At 45.2% G+C, this 19,997-nt stretch overlaps 1 protein-coding gene across 1 annotated transcript in view; it reads left to right on the forward strand.

Annotated features, from left to right (window-relative positions):
• Nucleotides 1–19,997, forward strand: part of LOC142570281 (ras-specific guanine nucleotide-releasing factor 2-like) — a 391,080-nt gene that overhangs the window by 283,643 nt on the left and 87,440 nt on the right. The window contains exons 3-6 of the mRNA XM_075678676.1: nt 3,353–3,500; nt 7,971–8,054; nt 11,677–11,780; nt 16,763–16,912. Coding sequence (XP_075534791.1) covers nt 3,353–3,500; nt 7,971–8,054; nt 11,677–11,780; nt 16,763–16,912 — 486 coding nt within the window. The remainder of the gene's footprint in view (nt 1–3,352; nt 3,501–7,970; nt 8,055–11,676; nt 11,781–16,762; nt 16,913–19,997) is intronic.

Genomic DNA, 19,997 nt, shown 5'->3' on the forward strand with positions numbered 1-19,997 from the left:
AATTAGGCCTCGTGACAGGCGAAGAAGAAGGCCGGCGTTTCGTCATTCCCACGCACTCTGCACACGACGCTCGATTGGCGCGGCATCGCAGCTCGCGACGGGCTCGGCGTACTTGGCGCTTTTCTCGCACTCGTCTTCGCTCGGACGCATCGCTTCATTCCAGATCACATCATTCCGGGAAACCGCGACGAGCTCTCCCCAGACTCGCATAGGAAAACCTTCGGAGAAAAGGCGCGCCGGCTTTTTCATAACACGATGAGCTGACGGCACCGATGGTGGGAAATAAGAGCGCTCAAAGGCAGACACGTCCCTCGGTCTATATTAACAGAAGTGGTCAGCTTTCGCTAAACCAGGGCCCGCATCGGGCTAGCCACGCACTCGCCAATTTGTTGGGAAACGAAAGCCACATTTCTTTCATTAGCTGTGAAGAAAATTCGTGTTTCTGAACGGAGCTGGTAACGGTGGTCGCTAAAATTCACGTATAACATCCCGTATTCAAAGTGCAGAAAGAATGCTGGCGAAAAAAAAAAAAGCGCAGGAATGGTACGTTGACGGCCGACTGCCTCGCTGTACGCCGCTTGAATTACATCTGGAATATGTACATTAAAGCATGTACACGAACATTTTTCGCATTCTTCCCTTATATGAGCACAGTTGCAACTGTTACCCGCGGTTTCGCAGCCTCCAGAATAAAAGCGACGTATGCACTGAGCCACCCGGAGCCGGTATCTTCCATAGGTGCTTCTACGCTGCATGGAATTATTGCGACAGAACGTTGTGGGGACACCTCCGTCTCGTTTCTCGATTTATCGTCGTGCTCTCTGGCATGAAGTCGACATGTGAGCGTGGCAGAAAGAAGGGAACCCGACGCGGGGGAAGGGGGCCAGGGGGGGTTGAGAGCGTTGTTCAGACGCGCCGCCAAAGACTGGTTGTCAAGAGGCTTCGACGCTGACGGCTCAGACAAATGAGTCGACCTCTCGGACGGGATCCCGACGTGCACCCGCATGATATCGGAGCCGCGTTTATAGACGAAGCGCCCCGGCCGTACGCTTTTCGGCGCGAGTCAGAGAGATCGCGTGGTGATCGATTTCCGGAGAAGAAAATGACGTTCAATTCGTGCTAGCTGCGACGTGCGTGTGGGGACTCTTAATTTTAGTTTGAGATAGCCCTGTGACAACCGCGGTTATAGTTATGATTCAGGATGAGCGCATTAGTGCAAGCCTGTATAGCGCGATTTGTTTTGCGCTACCGTATTCATATTGCAGAGTTACCAACTAGCCCTCTTTTCAGTTGTATAGCTATGACTGTTTGCAGCGTTCATGTATTTAATAATAAAACCTGCCTCTATAACGACCCCCCCTCTCCCCGACCGCCTCTATTTTGTGATATTTATTCAATAGTGCCATGTGTTTGATAGCTATTGGTTTGGTGTCTTCATGAAAGAACATCTACGCATATATAATCCTTCTACATTCTAGACTTGCTTTGTAAGAAATCTTAAACCACACAATGCGTTTTGCGGCTAGCTGGTCGTGCGTAAGGTTATAATCACGCGCTGTACTGCAGCAAAGTTATTAAATGCAAATCGCGATTATTTGCTGCCATTTTCTAAAGCTCCGCACAAATGCCAAGACTCAGAACGCAGATCCCGTGGAACAAGAAAAAAAGAACAAAGCAAACCTAGAGAACAGCCATCATTCTGAAAAATTGCAAGCAAACCACCGACTTCAATAAGGACCAGCACCACAAGCGAAGTTATTGCGGCCAGAATACATCGACAGTTCCAAGTAAAGCACTTTGAAACGTGACAACGAGGACGTCAAAAGAAATCCCATAACGTTACTTATAGGACGTGGTCTGACGTATGACTCTGAAGCTCAAGAACAGCGAATCTCCGTTGAGCAATACGCACGTGGGCTAGAAAACGGGGCTGGCTGGAGTACACATGAAGCTGAGAAACAACGACATGTGGTGACTACGCCACGGCTTGCCCAACGTTCCGCTTACCGGGATGACTGATGGGACTCCCAAAGTGAGTACTCATTCAGTGCGCAGGGCAAACACGCGCTGTGTGTAGAGGTAATTGCGAGAAGCACTGACGAGCTCCAGCGAATGCTTACTTGAGACGCATAGAGTAGGCTCCTTTTCGTGGACACAGGTTACCAGTGCACGTAAATGCACGTCAGCTGCCCTCCAGCAAGTCTTAAGCAAGATATATGCGAGCCAACACGTGGCATCCAATACGATGCGCGACGCGCGTGAAAGATGAGTGCGTATACTGTATTGAAAGCGAATAAAGCTAGTTACACGCTGATATTGGCATGAACAGTCTGAAGAAGGATCGGACGCCAAATGATGTCTCCTCTTTCACTTGCATGGGGCGACGGTGTCCTTCTTGAATAATTTATGTACTTGAATAAAGACATGTACAGCGACAGGGTTGTACGAAACATCTTTATCGTGTGTGAATTATTTAACATGATGTGCTGGAAACAAGAAGTGAAAGAGCGAGCGCGCCAACAGAACACCAGAAGAGAAAACGCGTCACTACCGCAGAGGCTTTGCGTGCGGGCATGGGTCACTTCTTTTTCTCTTTCTTTTCTCCTAATGTTTGTACGTTACCCTCTCTTGGCGCATTGTAGTCATAGACTGGACTTTCTTTCCTGGTTGACTACCCTGCCTTTTCCTTTCCGTCTGTCTCTTTCTCTCGCACTGACGAGGTTTGAAAATTTGCTATTCATCTCCATGATCGTGTGCCTATATGAAACACCGTCTGCTCTATTGTTAGGACACCGGTTGTGCTATTCTGCGAACAAAGTTGCCTGAGCACAGCGGCAAGTAAAGTACCGCTAATGACGCTATTCATTAGTATTTACAAAACGCTCCTATTCTCGCGCGAACATTCGTTCACACCCGTTTTCAGGGATTTACCTATTGAAACCTAACCACAAGCCGGGTGCTACAGGATTGCGTGCTTCGTTTACATTCATTCTTTAACAATAAAGACAACTTAAGCTCAAAATAAGATAGCGTATGCAACCTGTATTGTATTGTATTCTTACCCGCCGTGGTTGCTTAGTGGTTATGGTGTTGGGCTGCTAATCATGAGGTCGCGGGATCGAATCTTAGACACGGCGGCCGCATTTCAATGGGGGCGAAATGCGAAAACACCGGTGTACTTAGATGTAGGTGCACGTTAAAGAACCCCAGGTGGTCCAAATTTCCGGAGTCTCCCACTACGGCGTGCCTCATAATCAGGAAGTGGTTTTGGCACTTAAAACCCCATAATTTATTTTAAATTTGTATTGTATTCTTTCTCACTTTTGCTTCATGCCCGCGGTACTATTTGCAGTTTCAGCAAGATGGTGCTTCAGAAGGAAGAGCTGGAGCAAAAGCATCTTCACCTGGTGCAGATCGTGGAGAGCGAGAAGACAGCCAAGTGGCAATACACACAGCAGTGCGAGGAGCTCACCGTCGAGATCAAGAAGCTGCGCGCCGAGGTGAGCATGCCACGAGGGCTGTCCGTTCGTGAGGCGGCAACCTCAAGGAAGATAACGCAATAGCAGACTAAATAAGGTCCACACTCCGCGGAACACCGTGTACTCGGCGCTTCATGAGAGGTTCAATTAAAAAATGTCCACTGATAATCTTCAGTAAGGCGCTACTTGAACAAGCGTGAGAGAATGAGTTGGAGTTGTAGTTGGCCCAGTTGGCGTCTTCTTTACAAGGCCTAACTCACAATCGTACCTTACGAACTGCAATTGTTGTGGTTCGCCGCGCATACTGAAGCTATCGCTATGCTACAGCCAACCATTGAAGCCTCGCAAATTATTCACACTCTTAGTTAAGTATGCACAAAGGCGAGCCAAGTAACCGATGCCTTCCGGAAGAGAACATCGTTTACTGCAGTGCCGGAGAGAAAGCCGCGGTTTATTGGTGGTCTGCCTTCTGTCCGCATCAAGAAAACAGGCGAAAGCGTCAGAGCGGGAATTCCTGCTCGTTCTTCGATCGACTCCATGCAAGATAAAGCAGTGGCAGACGGAAGGACTAAAATTAAATAAAACAGTGCCGCGCTGCCGTTTTAGTGAACCACGATCACGACTTCTTTCTTTTGTCTTCTTTCTTTCTGATTTTTATGAGCCTACCACAAAAAAGGATAAAAAGAAGTAAATATTTATAATGCTGCGGAAGAACGACGGCTTCCTCCTTTTTCCTTCACTTTTCCTTGCGCTTTCTTCTTTCGATTTTACTGTTGCACCGAAGCGCCGTGATAATGTGAGCGAACTATTCCGTCGCCGAGCCCGAAGTCAATGTTTTTGTTTGTTTGTTTTTTCGAATGCAAATAGCACCCGATAAGCGGACCGCTACTTCCTCAACTCTGGCACAGCAGCCGCTGCCGTAGGTCAATGCCTCCACTCCGCGCATACACATGGCGACGGGAACAAACTTTTTGGCTTCATTTCCGCTGGCGACGTCATGATCACACTTCATTTGGAGATACATAAAAACAGCGTAGGTAATGTGAATGAAGATGCAAATTTCTCGACGCGATTTGTGCATGGTAGACAAGTATAAACGATGACCACAATGGCATTTAGTCTACGGAGGTGCCCAACTTTTGTATGTTCATAATGCATATAAGTGATCAGTTCTAGGATTGCTCTATATTTAAAGAGAAACGCCATTCCCCATGTCCGCGTGCAACTTTCACCGAAGCGAGTTTCTGTGCTCACGGCTCTTTCTCGTGCTTTTCCCCACCTGAAGGAGGCACTCAGTCTCGATGACTGTGATAAATGGGGTGAGTTTCTGTAAGCTATACCATAGGTCAGGCCAACTGGTGTCTAAAGACGGGAGCAGTAAATTTTATCAATGAGGACTTTCGGATCATAACAGAAGCTACGGCACTTTTGCTAGCCGACTATGATGTACGTTTTGAGATAGATAGCGATGTACCGGTAAATGAAGCAGCTGCTTAAAAGTCGTGGACAAATTCATCATTTGCATGGTAGTTCGGTAGCGGTGTAGCTGACGGCCTCACAAATATTGTAACATATGCTGGTGGCATCGTCCTACCGCCGATACTGAAGCCGTATGTATATGTTAGGGTGGCGATGGTTCAGTGATATATGGTTTCTAACAGTTTCAGTATAGTGCAAGTAATTGTACCTGCAAATGCGCGCTATTTACGACCCTTGTGATAGTTACGCGAGCTGATGGAGTAGGATGCAAGACGCGAAAGCAAACCTTCATAACTTTAACTGCTGTGAGACGGTGAGTTCAAAGATCTTGAGCTAGGGTTACCTTTACCTCTAGAAAGATTGGTGTGGATTCACACAGTAACCCTTCCGCTAAGCGAGCTTAAAGCAGCTTTCGGCCTCTGTTGTTCGTGCATCTCCCTTGTAGCTCAAGCAGCATCCCTGAATTCATCTCACAGCACGTTTCAGTCATGAACAAACAATTTAGCGCAGGTTGTAGAAAATAAGTAGCTAAACTCAATTAAATCAACGTTGAAAAATGTTTTCAGCTTTTATTCAGGCTTTGTTCGGAACACCGTCCACGGCTGCCAAACAGGTCGCTTGACTGACGAGCTCCATCATTGGCAAGCCCCATTTAGCAAGCATCATAGCGTTTTTACTGTTTCGGTTGTCGTTCACCGTTTCTTGTATTTTTTTTCCATGTGCACATGTAACGCTAATGTTGCTCTTCTACTCAGCGATTTATCGAATAAAATTTGATACCTTTCATTCAAACTGTGTTCCCGACTTAATAACGCGCTGCTTTCGCGCACTGTATGCATGACGACGACCGGTCCAGCCGCGGCACCGCATCCGTCCATTTCCCAAAAAAAGTTAACAACACGCGAGTGCGCGCCAGTTCAAAGGCCCGCGTTAGCTCTTGGGTGGATAAAGAAATTATGTAGAAACTCCACTGGAGTTGTCGAAGTATGCGTAAGAATGCCCCCAAATTTCAGTTGGCACACCCTAAATTTCAATTGACCCACCTCTAAATTTCAAGTTTGCCTGCCCCCAAATTTCGGTGCAAGAGATTTCGGTGCAAACATTTCATTATTTTCCCGCCTTTCTTATAGGTATTCTTCCTTTTTCTTTTTTGTGTGATAATGTATATGATACACGAGAGGCTTCACATAATGTGACACATGCCAAGGTAAAACACCAAGTATAACATGGATGTAAAACAACAGCTGAGTCAAAATATCAGAGGCTAATATGAAACGCAGGAAGCTTCGGACGATGGGTTTCAGGAAACACTGTAAATGCCAAATATAACTCGCAAAAACACAATTATTCATGCTTCACGTGGTCTCCGACACAAACTTGTGACACGTCTACAACTACCTTAGGGTAAAACTCTTTTTAACAAATCTAGTGCTCACGTACTTCAGAAATGTTTATTGTTGCCCGTGTGGCATGGGTAGTGAGCACCGTGCATGATGGACATCAACAACGCGAATGTGAATGTGAGCATAATTTACTTAGACTACTTCAGAGTAAAAAAAAAGAGCTTTTCACTTTAATCCTATCAGGAAATAAACTAAGCTGCCTGAACGTTACTCGGAATTTCGATTACCACCCAAGGCTCGCAAAAGTAAATAGATTCTCCAAAAATAATATATTTCGATGAGAAGCCGAAGTTGGTACCTTTGTTATAACATAGACCCATCTTGGAACCACTAATTTATAAGGCTGAAGTATGTGTTAACCGTGCTATAACACGTAGCTTACGCACAAGAAAGAAAAAAAAGGGGCCCCGTTAATTGCACTCCTCCGAAGGACTCGCGTGCACACGTGTGACCCAAGATGTTTCTCCAGTCAACAAAATCAGAAAGCGGATGGGCGGATAACATTGTCCTTCAGCATTACACGCTCGCTTTACAAGACGTCCTGAAGCGTTCTTAATTTGCTTGCTCTTTACCACGCGCAATTACTTCACCTTCGGTGCTTCGATCAAAGAGCAACGAAGTGAGCTCTGCAAAAATCTAAAAAGGACAAACAAAAAAGAAAAGCAGCGAGCATGTCTTGATGCGAGTTTGGAAGCGTTTAATTTATAACGGTCGTGAGAAGAAAGCAAGCGTCGATCAGCTAATGACCTCCCATGGATATTAGTGAAAATGAGAACTGCTTTGCTTTTCTTTCTCAGCTGCATTCTTTCCTTAATAAATAATTTCCCCCAATTCTTGTGTATGAAAGGCCATAACTCGCGACCTGGTAATGAGCTAAGGTTGAAATATTTGTCTCGCTCACCTAATGTACTAATTCTTTTTTTTTCTTCTCCTCCTTCTACAAAATGACCATCGTTTTTCACGCTAATTATCCGACCACTCGCCACGAACGCTTGCTGTCTCAGACGAGTTTTCACGCTGAACGGTTTTCTTTGAGAAACACATGCGACCAAATTAGGAGCGATTGTTTCTAGCAAGTCTAAAATCTGCGCGAAATCTTCATTGTTTTATTTTCAATACAAATCCGGGTTGTCTTTCTAAATCAAGCTTTGTTGCACGGCGACATGCACAAGACGAAGCACGCTTTACAGGAAGTGATCAGATAGGGCAGCACTAAAAGCAACGTTATGAAAATGAATGTAATTGATTAAAGTGAAGCATGTGACGGCACTTTAAGAACCATGATGCTGATTCCAGTTGCGTCTTTATTTTTTTCATTCTGTATTCGTTGCGCTCCCTTGTTGGTAATTTTGAAATTTCCATGACCACATTTCCAAGCTAATTAAAGGTTGCATCATATATCTGTCATGGGTGGCAATTTTTACAGTGTACGACTTGAATGCATTGGATAAGCATTATTTTGCAGCAATATAAAATTATGAGCTGTTATTCAGTGAATATCGCGGGAAAACAAAGCACATCTGATAATAATATAAGGCAGGACACATAGCACGTGACGTCATGATGCACTGACCTTCCGTTCATATTTTTCTCCACACATACCGGGCAGCTGTGCGCGCTGAAGAAAGAATGGAGGCTCACGCCACACCGAAGCGAAGACGAAGACAGCGAAGAAATCAAAAAGATCAAAAAAGTGAGTTTTGTTCTATTTCGCATCTTCTTGTTTCTCGCGGTCTGCTTTGTCCTCCGTTCACAGCAACATCCTCTTTAGCAAGCGGGGGTGGTGACCGCGTGAAAGAGGTAGCGCGACTGAACAAAAGCGCACGAGTGGGTAAACGTACGTTCTGAGGTATATTTAAAGTGTTCGCTTTATTTCTGCGTCCTTTTTCTTTAGTCGTCTTCAATCACTGGCGAAAACGAACACAGGCGTTAGTTTCATGGTCAGTATCCCAGCTGGTCGGGGCATTGTCTGCGACATGGTGCTAGAATCGAGAGCACTTCATTCTTTTCGAAGGGAGTGACTTGTAGTGACAGCGACGTCCAGCGCGCCGCACTAGTACCACAACCGAGACTGGCAATAGTTTCTTTACTGACTGGAAACAAGCCACGCAGAGACAGACCAGCTTTTGTTTTTACTTACCGCGGGATTAGCAGTGTAAGATTCTCAAACTGTTGTTGTTGTTGTTGTTGTTGTTGTTGTTGTTGTTGTTGTTGTTGTTGTTGTTGTTGTTGTTGTTGTTGTTGTTGTTGTTGTTGTTGTTGTTGTTGTTGTTGTTGTTGTTGCTGTTGCTGTCGTCGTCATCGTCGCCGTCGTTATCCCGCCTTGTTTTCAGTGAAATAAGACGACTTGATTAGCGGTTCCGGCACTCATATTACTGCCCCCATTATGCTGCGGCACACTCTGGTTTCATTCACACGATAGCCAACGAGAGGGAAATCAATATAGAGAGCCAGATTTTTTTCGAGTACAAAACAATAAGCAGCCCTAGAAGAGGCCCTCGATAATCAGCGTTGGGAGGCTAATTAAAATGTCGACGACGAACAAAACAACGAAGTTATGGCACGCACAGAGCTTATAACCTCATTACCCCCCAGGCGTTCCCCGGGTAAATAACTCCAGAAGCCTGCTGCTAACTCTGGCGTCTCACGTCATGTCCTGCCGTTATGATATCGCGTTCACCTGATCGGCGCACACAGATGGCGCGCTTCCGGGTTTGCGCTGCAGGCGGTGGCCGTGCAGGGGCGCCGGCAGAGGTCCGCACGCTGAGCTGAAAATTTGATCCCGTCTAATCCACTCAGTGTGTAGCGCACTCGGTAATTTCGTTAGCAAGCACAGACTGCCAGTGTGTGCGTGTGTGTGTTGAACGGACTGGCGACGCTCAGAGCGAGGAATGAGCGCAAACGCGGGCGCTGAAACGGCCGCCGCACACGTATAGCTAGCTGCTAGCCAGGCGTCGGGTTGAAGTCGCTCGAGGCCGTATCTTGGGAATCTTCCGCGTTCCTTTAGAGTACCCTTTCTGTATGACCGCTTACGACAGTTTGCAGTCAATGCCGCAAGGTATTGAGAGCGTTGTAGTTTGCTGCAGCGTGTATTTCCTCATATATATATATATATATATATATATATATATATATATATATATATATATATATATATATATTCAGGTTCCGGCGCCAGAGTCCGGCTTTCTCATATAACAACAACAACAATAATAATAATAATAATAATAATAATAATAATAATAATAATAATAATTGCCCGTGGTGTCGTCGTCTTTCTTGTGTGTGTGTTGTTTTCTGGCGCAAATTATTATTATTATTATTATTATTATTATTATTATTATTATTATTATTATTATTATTATTATTATTATTATTATTATTATTATTATTATTATTATTATTATTATTATTATTATTATTATTATTATTATTATTATTAACTATCCTGACGCCGTGAATCGTATGCTGATGAAGGCCGGACCCCAGCCGAAACGATATTACAGCTGATGAGCATCGACTCTAGGCGCAGGAGCTAAAAACTTACTTAGGAGGAGGACACGTTCCAGAGTTTCCAGTTGTCAATCTCAAAGCCCAGGTCGTAAGTGTCAGGGCCACTCCAGCGTCAAAACCTCCGATGGCAAACTTCCTCCAGCTGGAAAAGCTTGCGGTGATTGAACTTCTGACAACTTGTTTCCTGCGTACAGTTAACATAAAAACATCGTTTAAGTGTTCACAACTATATAAAAAGCAGCCGAATAGTGGAAAGTTGTAGTTGTAACTCTATTCGACGCCACCTAAAAATGGAACGCTGTTTGTCTTCTTGCAAGCATAATGCAATTGTTTCTGCGTTGCCCACGCTTCGTCTCCGGTACAGATAGAAATAAGCTGACCCGAGATCTCAGTGGAGCGCAAGAAATACAAACATATATTTGAGAACCCAAATTGGATCGCATACTACTCATTTGTATCACTCGAAAAAAAAAAAGGTGTCTGATTAAAACTATGTATTCAAATGAAAAAAAATTAGAAATGGTTCCACATTAACCTCGTTCAGGTAATCATTATTCTAGTCAACTTTCATAGCATTATGTTTGCCGCAGCACGGGAGCGACGCAATAAAGTTTCCTAACTCCCTCTTTGTAGCATTTGACTTCTATTCCGGCAAATTGTGTAAACTTTGCAGCGACATACGTTTATTGAGACAAGTATGAGCAGCAAAGTAAACTTGTAGAAGTGTGTTACCTGCAGACTCGCCCGAGTTCACACACGGAATAGAGCAGCAGGCACAGAAAGGTGACTTTGAGAAATACAGCGTGGCTCTCCTTTGTGGTTAGTGAAATCCTCCGTGAAAAAAACTGAATAAACTTGAGAAACTTTCAAGGGATAGTTGAAGGCAATGAGGCGTCGTGTTTCGGGGTAAGCTCAACGACTAACCTGGTTTTTCAAAGCCCTCAACAATCAATCCTGCGCTACCTACAGTCTCGCGTTGCTACCTCAACACCAAGGGGGCGACGAGCCAAGCCTCTGAAGTCAACGGGGCCAACAAAGACCGTCTGAAACGTGAAATATGAACATTTTAAAGGTTGGGAAGCGTAGCGTAAGTCACGACAACCTTCATGGAAGAGTCATGTCGGCTGCCTGGCTATTTGTACGAAACATCATGGAAAATCGTAAACGCGAAAGGAAAGCACGTTCTGTTTCTCTATACGCCTACTTTACAGAGTGATGAACTTGCTTTCTCGTTTTTACTTTTTACCCTATGATTTATTGTATCAGCCAAAGGCACTTTCACGCTGTAGTCGTCATATATAATCAACTGCCAAAAAAATGGGCAGTTAGAATTTAGCGAAGTGGCTATAGTACATATGGTAAAAGCGCGTTTTTCCCCACCATCACCAAAAGCATGAGTAAAGAAAGGAGGCGAAATGAGTGTGCGAAAAGGGGGAAAGAAACACAGCACGAATTGAAGAAAAGCACGTGAGATGCGGATGCACATACAGAAGAAAAATAATGCGGCGCCAAAAGCGAAACCCTTAATAACTGTTTACCATTTGCCTCATCATATGCAAAAACGCTATCGTCATTGAAAATTACCGGCGTGCCTAATAAACTGCACACCGAATAGCTACATATGATCGTGCGGGATTCTACACAATCTAGATATGGTCATGTCGGATAGTTGGATGTGAGGTTGTGGAATGGTGTACTTTCATTAGGGGCACGCTCCTGAGCGCATTCAGAAAAGCTCGAAGGAGCGGAAAGCTTCTTCAAAACATTTTCTCTTATTTCTTTTTTTTTCTTTTTTCGTGCAGGTGCAGAGCTTTTTCCGGGGCTGGCTCTGCCGCCGTCGCTGGAAGCAAATAGTCGCGGAGTACATCAGCTCCCCACACGCCGAGAACATGCGTAAGCGGAACAGGTGAGTGCGCTGCAACGACAACTCTTGGTTTTCCTTAACCAAGCGCGCCAGTGGTAGGCACAAGCAAGAGACCTTTGGAGTGTTGCTGTAAAAAGAAATGAAAAAAAAGGGGGCGGGGGGGAACAGGGACAAGATGATGGAGCCAGGGTCGTTACAAACATAGGTAATTTTGCAATAAAAGCTACAGGCAGCCAAAATGCTAGACTGTAATGGATATAGTAAAACCTGGTTAGCTCAAACAAGCTAGATGACTATTTTTCGGGACCCCATTTAAAACCGGATGTCATTAGAAATGATCAGTCAGTCATCGCACAGATGACACGGAATGAGATGCACGAAAACACGAAACAACAGGATACCCGTTACCGGAAAATGGGAAGGGAAAGATAGAGAGTAAAATTGGCGTGTTTTTGCTTAGTTTCTAGTGCTACTTCAAACAAGGGCGCGTTTGCATTGTATGCCAATGATGGTTAAACGTTTTGCTAGCTGGATCGTGCAGAGAGTGTATTTAGCCCGCTTGTATAGTAACAAAGAATACCATCGCGTTGAAGTCGTAAGCGCAGTCAGCCGAGAGGCCTCACTTAATATTGCTGCGTTAAAGTCTAACTGCAACATTGCGTAGAGTAAGTACGACTAGATGACACGGAATGAGGTGCACGAAAACACGAAACAACAGGATACCCGTTACCCGAAAATGGGAAGGGAAAGATAGAGAGTAAAATTGGCGTGTTGTGACGACCTGCTGGCTCGTTCTCCTCTAACACGTACGCCTTGCTCGAAACGTTAGTTAAAAGCACGAAATCAGCTTTCACTATTACAGTTCGGCACTGAGCCGGAAGAGCGTGCTTTGTAGAGTTTTGTAGGAAAGCCGTTTATTATAGCTCAACTAGCTCATTTTGGTAACAAAGAATGCGCATTAGCATAAAAAACAGGGTTTTATTCAACCGAGCCAGCATGCCAGGCTGATTGAAACTAAGCTGGGAGGGACTTAAGCCAGGAAATAGCAAGCATGACTGTGACAAATCGCTACGCCTCTGGTTACCAGCTGTATCACTTGACAAAACACAATACCGTGGTGGAACTTCTTAAGGGTGGCATTTTTCCCCCCTGTCAAAGAGACGTCTATCTTTTAATACGCAGTTTATTATGCTTTTCTTCCGCCGGTATATATAGTATTCACGCTTTCGTGACGATTAATTTGCCGTCGAATCCCAAAGTGCGCTTCAGGTGGTTAAACGTTTAGGACGCGTTTTCAAGGAATAATTAGTCTGCATGCTCCTTTCTGTTTGTGATAAATCGAATTTGTTCTTCTTTAATCGATATGTGCGCTTCTCTCCTATTCCTCGTTTCTTTTTGTGATAGCTAGCGCCGACGCACACATCCTCATTTCACGAGAGATCACACAAAGAATTCGCGCGCACAAAATGCCGACGAACGGAAGGGAGTATTTGAAACCAAACTAATTAAGCGCGTCTCCTCACTCAGCCTGAATTAGCACTTTATTTAACGCTCGCATTGCCGCTTCACAGCGGCTCGCAGACTCGCGTGGCTTTTTCGGCGAAGACGGCCCCTCTCGCGCAGTCAGCAGCTGTTGAAACACTGACCGCCGAGACCACGTGCCGACTTTGCGATACGAAAGCACCGCAAATGAGGGCAAAAAAAAAATCGAGGAGGACTTAACTTCCGCCGGAAGCAAGTAACCACCGCTTTTTCTGGCAGATCGAATTAATTTAAAGAGATCGGCGGCGCGTGCCCTGTGGCAGCGTAATGAAGAGAACAAAATATAAGGCAAGTCCGGATAATCGCAGGTTTCATTTATTCCTTTCTTTTTGTCATTGTGGGGTAAGCGATTCTCGGCGCTGGCTGTGGTGGTTGTAGTGGTGGCTGCGCGAAATGCGAGGGTACGCGGAATCGAGGGCTGAAGGGGGAAAGGGGAGGTGGGCCAGGGGCTATGCAGGAGCAGTGAGACGGGGAGCTGTCTATACATAGCGCGGGGTTTTAGGTAGAGAGAAGGTTCGTCGTCGTCGGCGGCGGCGGCGTGTGCTGCGCGTTCGCGACGAGTCGGGGCACTAGTGGCGGCGTTAATTATGTAGGAACGACGGCCGCCCGAGCGGTCATTCGATTATCCGCGCCCGTGCTAATGGGCTTAGCGGGAATCAACTCTGCAGCCAATTAGCAGGGCACCCGAACCGGCCCCCGAACCGCATCAGCCGCTTATGCCGAGTCACCAGCGGCTGCGTCGAAGCTTTTCAGAGCCTGAGCTCGAAAGTTGGGCAGAGTGCGAGGGAGACTGCTTGTTTGTCAGCGTGCTTCACGATCTCGAAGGCACTCGCGTTTGTGCGACGGTGGCGAGGAGGAAAAAGGTGGAGACGTCGTTCCGATTTTTGACATCTTTCTTTCTTTCTTTCTTTCTTTCTTTCTTTCTTTCTTTCTTTCTTTCTTTCTTTCTTTCTTTCTTTCTTTCTTTCTTTCTTTCTTTCTTTCTTTCGGGAGCAAATCGCTGAATACTGACCCCTTCGGTGGCTGCTATCATCTTCTTTACTAGTCGTTTTACACTCCTCCGCCGACGCAGAGCGCGACCTGAGCGGTAGCGTGCATGCTCAAGGCTTTGAACCATGAGCGCTCTGTGATTTCAGGCGCGCGAGTGGAGGACGGCGTTGCGTACGGCCCTCGAGATAACAGACTCCCGCGCGTTCTGGGTGCGGAAGAGCGAAACGGGAAACTCGGAGAGCGGAGACAATCGCCGGTGGTGTGTAGTTCTACGCGAGCGGTAACGCGTGCTGAATTACGGCTCACGGCGCCCGCATCTTTGTGCAACCTACTTGGAATGGCGGCGTAAGCCATAGGAATCCCCCTAAAATTAAACTGAATTAAATTCTGGGGCTCTATGTGCTGGAACCACAATCTGAATTTGAGGCTCGCCGGAGCTGGGAGACTATGAGTTCATTTTCACCGCTTGGAGCTCCCCTTTAGCGTGCACCTTATAAATCTAAGTTCACTAGCTTTTTTTTTTTGCATTTTGGCCTCTTCGAAATTCGGCCACCGTGGCTGCGATCTAGAACTCAGCAGCGCGACGTCATAGCCATTGAGCTACCACGGCGAATGAATTTCTTTCTCCTAATCTGCGCCTAGTTTAGAAACAGTCACTTCGCAGCCTAGTGTTGTGGAGAGGCCGGAATCAAGCGCATTACCGCGTTCCTCATGATCACATAGCGGTTTCGGCACGTAAGACTCTAGAGCTTTGTTTTTTGTAAGCGCTACCAAAGTTGTCCTATTTCGCTCAATGAGCAGATTAAGGAATCACTGAAAATTCTGCTGCGCATTAAGATATTTCGAGCGAGCTCAAAAAGAAAAATCATTCCACCTTAAGTGTGCAAGCGTGGCCTTCGAATGAGTGCGAGTCTCTTGCGAAACACAACTAGTAATCTTTCTTCACGGCCAGCATGCTAACCTTGACAACAACTTACAAACTGACGCCATCTTTCTAGATTACGCAAAGGCATTCGACACAGTCCCCTACCAAAGACTTATGCTAAAATTATCCCAGTTAAACTTGAACACTAACGTACTAAAATTGATCGAAGCATTCCTAACTAATCATTCTCAATTCGTGCATGCAAATAACAAATCTTCCGACTGTCTGAAAGTAACATCATGTGTACCACAATGTTCAGTCCTCGGCCCCCTTTTATTCCTAATATACGTTAACGACTTACCCCTCAGTGTATCTTGCTAAATCCGAATGTTTGCTGACGACTGCGTAATCTACTGAACAGTAAATGACACCCACGACCAAATAACTCTACAGCAAGACCTTAACCACATTCAAGAATGGTGTGAGAAGTGGCTTCTATCTCTTAACCTGAACAAATGCAAGCTTGTTTCCTTTTCCCGCCATAAAAACCCCTTACCTTTTTCATATAATATCGCAAACGTCCCTGTAGAGTCAGTATCATCGTTCAAATATCTAGGTGTCACACTGTCTAATGATCTCACTTGGAACTAACGTCATTTAATCCACTAACAAAATATTGGGCTTCCTAAAACGTCACCGACGTCATGCGCCCCAGCACGTAAAGTTGCTCGCTTACCAGTCACTCATCAGATCGAAACTCGAATATGCTTCCGCCGTATGGAACCCGCCCCAAACACATCTCATAAACGATCTTGAGTCAGTGCAAAATCGCGCCGCCCGATTCATTCACTCCCTATACTCACACGATATCAGCCTTTCATCCTTAAAAGCATAATCCGGGTTATGACCTCCCTCTTTTTGCCGTCGTATCCCCACCCTTTCCCTCTTCCACAAAATTTTTCATTATTCACACAACCTAGCGCCTTACATCATCCCCCCGACATACATTTCACACCGGACCGGCCATCCACTTCGAGTGTCCCGTTTTCGCGCCAGAACTGTCACTTTTTCCACCTCTTTTTTTTTTCTCCGTGCAGCCAGACATCGGAAAGACCTTCCCAACTCTGTTGTTTCCATCACCTGCCCATCAACTTTCATTGCAGACTTAACAAATCACCTCTGTTGTTAAAACGAATGCGTCCAAATGTATTTTTTATGTACCAACCACCCCTTATGTAATAGCCCCTGTGACGTCCTTAATTAAAGGAAATAAAAATCAAATGAAATGAAATGAATAGTCTGGCACGTTTAGAACGCAATAGTTGTCACGGTGTCATGGTGCTCTTTAGCGGGAACGTGCGACAGCTACGCTAGCCTTTCATCGATGATTGTGCAGAGCCTCGTTAACCTTCTAGGAGCTTTTGAGTTGTCGTTACCGTTTTTTTTTCTCTCGCGCATCTGTATTTCTTCTCCTCACCTGCGTGTAGTTCTCTTGCGTCATTTTCCCTACACTTTTAGAACCTTCTAGTCCACCAACGCTCCTCTCCATGCAGGTTACAACAAATCACATATTCACATCTGGTTAGCCTCTATGCCTCTTCTTCATGCTTTTCTTTCTGTATCACAGCCTGGTGTTCCGTATGGTGGAGGCAGAAGAAGAGTACGTGGAGCAGCTTCAGCTGCTGGTGTCATGCTTCCTAAGGCCATTTAAGATGGCGGCAAGTTCTCAGAAACCTCCCTGCACACATGACGAAGTCAACTCTATATTCCTGAACAGGCAAGTATACGCTTACTTAAAGACGAGCGCTTTCCACCCCAGTGACAATAACGCCGTAGACAGTTTTTTTTCTCTTTAATTACACAGAAATTTAAAGAAATATTATCCTTTGTCATGACCTCTGGCCTGGGTTCCGTGATATAGGATCTGCGAGACCAACCTAGGCCCGCAGGACAACCTTTGATCTTAAGATAAACGCGTCTTTCCCACCACCACCACCTGTGGGGTGGTGGCCCAACTCCAATTCTTGGACTGGATTGCTTGAACAGCCACAAGTCACTTGCAATTTAAATCATAATTCATTTAACTAATTGACAAAGTGAACTAATTAATTTTTTTTTATATTTTCTTCATGGCACGTATAGCAATTTGCAAATTGTATCCTGTGAGTTTGCATGGTATATCCCCTTGGGAAGAATGGGGAGTGTAGTACCGGTTTTGAGATAGGCGCTGTCAAACTTGCGGTGAAAATGCACCGTCATCCAGCTCACTTTTTTTAACAAAATGCCGTTTCATGCATTGAAGCACACAAAAATAACTGGAGCACCAATTAATTTTGCCGCACACTTTGAGAATTATTTTTTCTAAAGTGGTGCCATCCTCAGAATTCGTTCCAAGTGGATACAACTTGCGAATTCACCGGCTCTAATCCCTTTGCTCTCTGTAAGAGTATTCGGCTCCGCTGTATCTTGCAATGCCCATACGGAGAGATAAACCAATGAGCGAGAAAACATAGTATTGGGAAATTATTCAGAAGTTCATGTTTTGAGAAAAAGCGTCATGCGGTAGCAGTAGTCATTGTTGACTTTAGCCATCGCCGATGTCGTCATCCTCGGCCGTCGCTATCGTCAACAGCGTCTGGACTGTTGCCGCTACTTTTGGTGGCGTTTAGGGCTTTCCTTTGAGTCCCTCTTATTGTTGTATTTAAATTATTTATTGCCTCTCATATCGAAGTGCACCGTACGTTGCCATTCGGTTGCCCGTCAAAACCCTCGGCTTGGGTCGCCTCGAGCAACGGCGGGTTACCTGAGGTGGCGTGGTGGGAGCGACTCCTTTGTCGAAGTTTTTTTTTTTCTTTCCCCCAATTCTCCCGGGTTATTCCACGTTTGCGTTTAAACGAGTTCCTACGTGGGGTCGCAGCCGCGCAGGTTGCGTTGCGACACTGTCGTGCATCTGCTTGTGTCTGCTGTGCATACATCTGCCCTGCATATCTGACCCTCAGGTTTCCAGTTAGTTTATTCGCAGAGGCACTGTAGTGGTCAACTTTTCCAGGCACTTAACATACAAAAACAGAAAACTAGAAACATGCGATTTAAACGCTAATAGTTGCTGATCTTTAGCCCGAGGTGAGATTCTTTCTCGTCATGTGTCGTGCAAGAAGTGTATTGCTAAATATATGCTTTACCGGTTTATTTTTATTTTATTTTTTTTCTTCGCTGTGTTGATACCGAGAAGCGCCAGACGGGAATTGTTTACCTACGCGCCAACACGAGCGCCAGTTTAATGAAGATCAATAAAATATACGCTCAGTGCATGTTGTTTTGGTGATAGTTATAGGGAGGTTTTTGTCGAACTAGTTCAAAGCGAAGATTTATTTTGTTTTCACACAAGCGTGACTATTTTATATGCTCGTCGACAGATTGAGCACAACCGTAATGTTTCACACCACCTACTCAGCTTATTGAGGGACCTTCCTATTAAAGGATCTTGCAGCCATTTTACTGGTCATCGGCTTCATCAAGATTTTAATGACCCCAATAAACAGTCGTCATTCCTTATTACTTGGCTGCTCTTACGTGCATTGAATATGCCACTCCAGAACAAATAGACGCATGTCTAACTTACGCTCTACTAAACGAGCTTACTCAAGCTTCCGCGTTAAAACAAGTGGTATACCAGTGAGTTAAAGTGACTGCAGAATCACATAAAAAGAATTAATTAAAATTAAATTATGGGGTTTTGCGTGCCAAAACCACTTTCTGATTATGAGGCAGGCCGTAGTGGAGGACTGCCTCAGGACTTTCGACCAACTGGGGTTCTTTAACATGCGCCTAAATCTAAGTACACGGGTGTTTTCGCATTTCGCCTCACTCGAAATGCGGCCGCCGTGGCCGGGATTCGATCCCGCGACCTCGTGCTCAGTAGCCCAACACCATAGACACTGAGCAACCACGGCGGGTCTAAAAAATAATGGCGCATGCAGTGGCAAAAGCGGCTCGTGAATATTAGGAAACCCGCCTTATTCCCATATCCCAGTCCGACAGCCGGCACACCTTACGAGGCCTCAAGCGAGAACTGTGTATACCGAACTGGTTCACAGCGCACAAGAGAATCTATTTTATATGAACTTTTTGACCCACGTCTCGAACACCAGCTAGATCATTCTTTTATTGAAATGAAAATAAAAGAAAGAGGTAAACTCACCCTATAATGGTGACGGCTTCTCCTTTTCTCATAGCAGAAATAACGATATATAAAAAGATATGTGGTAGGAAAATAAAAAGAAATAACGTCACAGGGTCAGAAGTCCACAGCACACAGTCCTATACATCCACAAGCATATAAATATAAAAGGCAAAGGCAAGTCGCACTACATCGAGTTTATAAACGAGGTCACGAACAAAGTCACACAAGCGGCCTCGATGTAGACTGCGATGAGCATCTGAACAGATGAGGAATTACTGAGTTAATACACACGCACACAATATGACAGTCAAAAATGAGTTTCAACGTAGAATACAAATGAGTAAGACACGTAATACACAGCTTCCACGACCTATGGACACCCTCTGACATCATCTCCGCCTTGGAACAGCTTACACCAAGCAATTCTTATTGCGAATTAACTTTGCGACCTCTCCAACACCTTCGTGCAGTCACGACGATGACGATGTGCACCACCTACAACAACACGAATCTCTCAAGTACACCACATGCATATACAGAAACTTTTGCACACAAGAAAATCTCACACTCCAACTGACAAGCTACTTATCTTGTACATTAGTTGCACCACTCTGTATCATATTTCTCAATCTTTAACCACGCTTCCCATAAACAGCACCTTGAACAAGAACTGCCTTTA

The sequence above is a fragment of the Dermacentor variabilis genome, chromosome 2 (assembly GCF_050947875.1).
Source record: "Dermacentor variabilis isolate Ectoservices chromosome 2, ASM5094787v1, whole genome shotgun sequence".
NCBI classification, from domain to species: Eukaryota; Metazoa; Arthropoda; class Arachnida; order Ixodida; family Ixodidae; genus Dermacentor; species Dermacentor variabilis.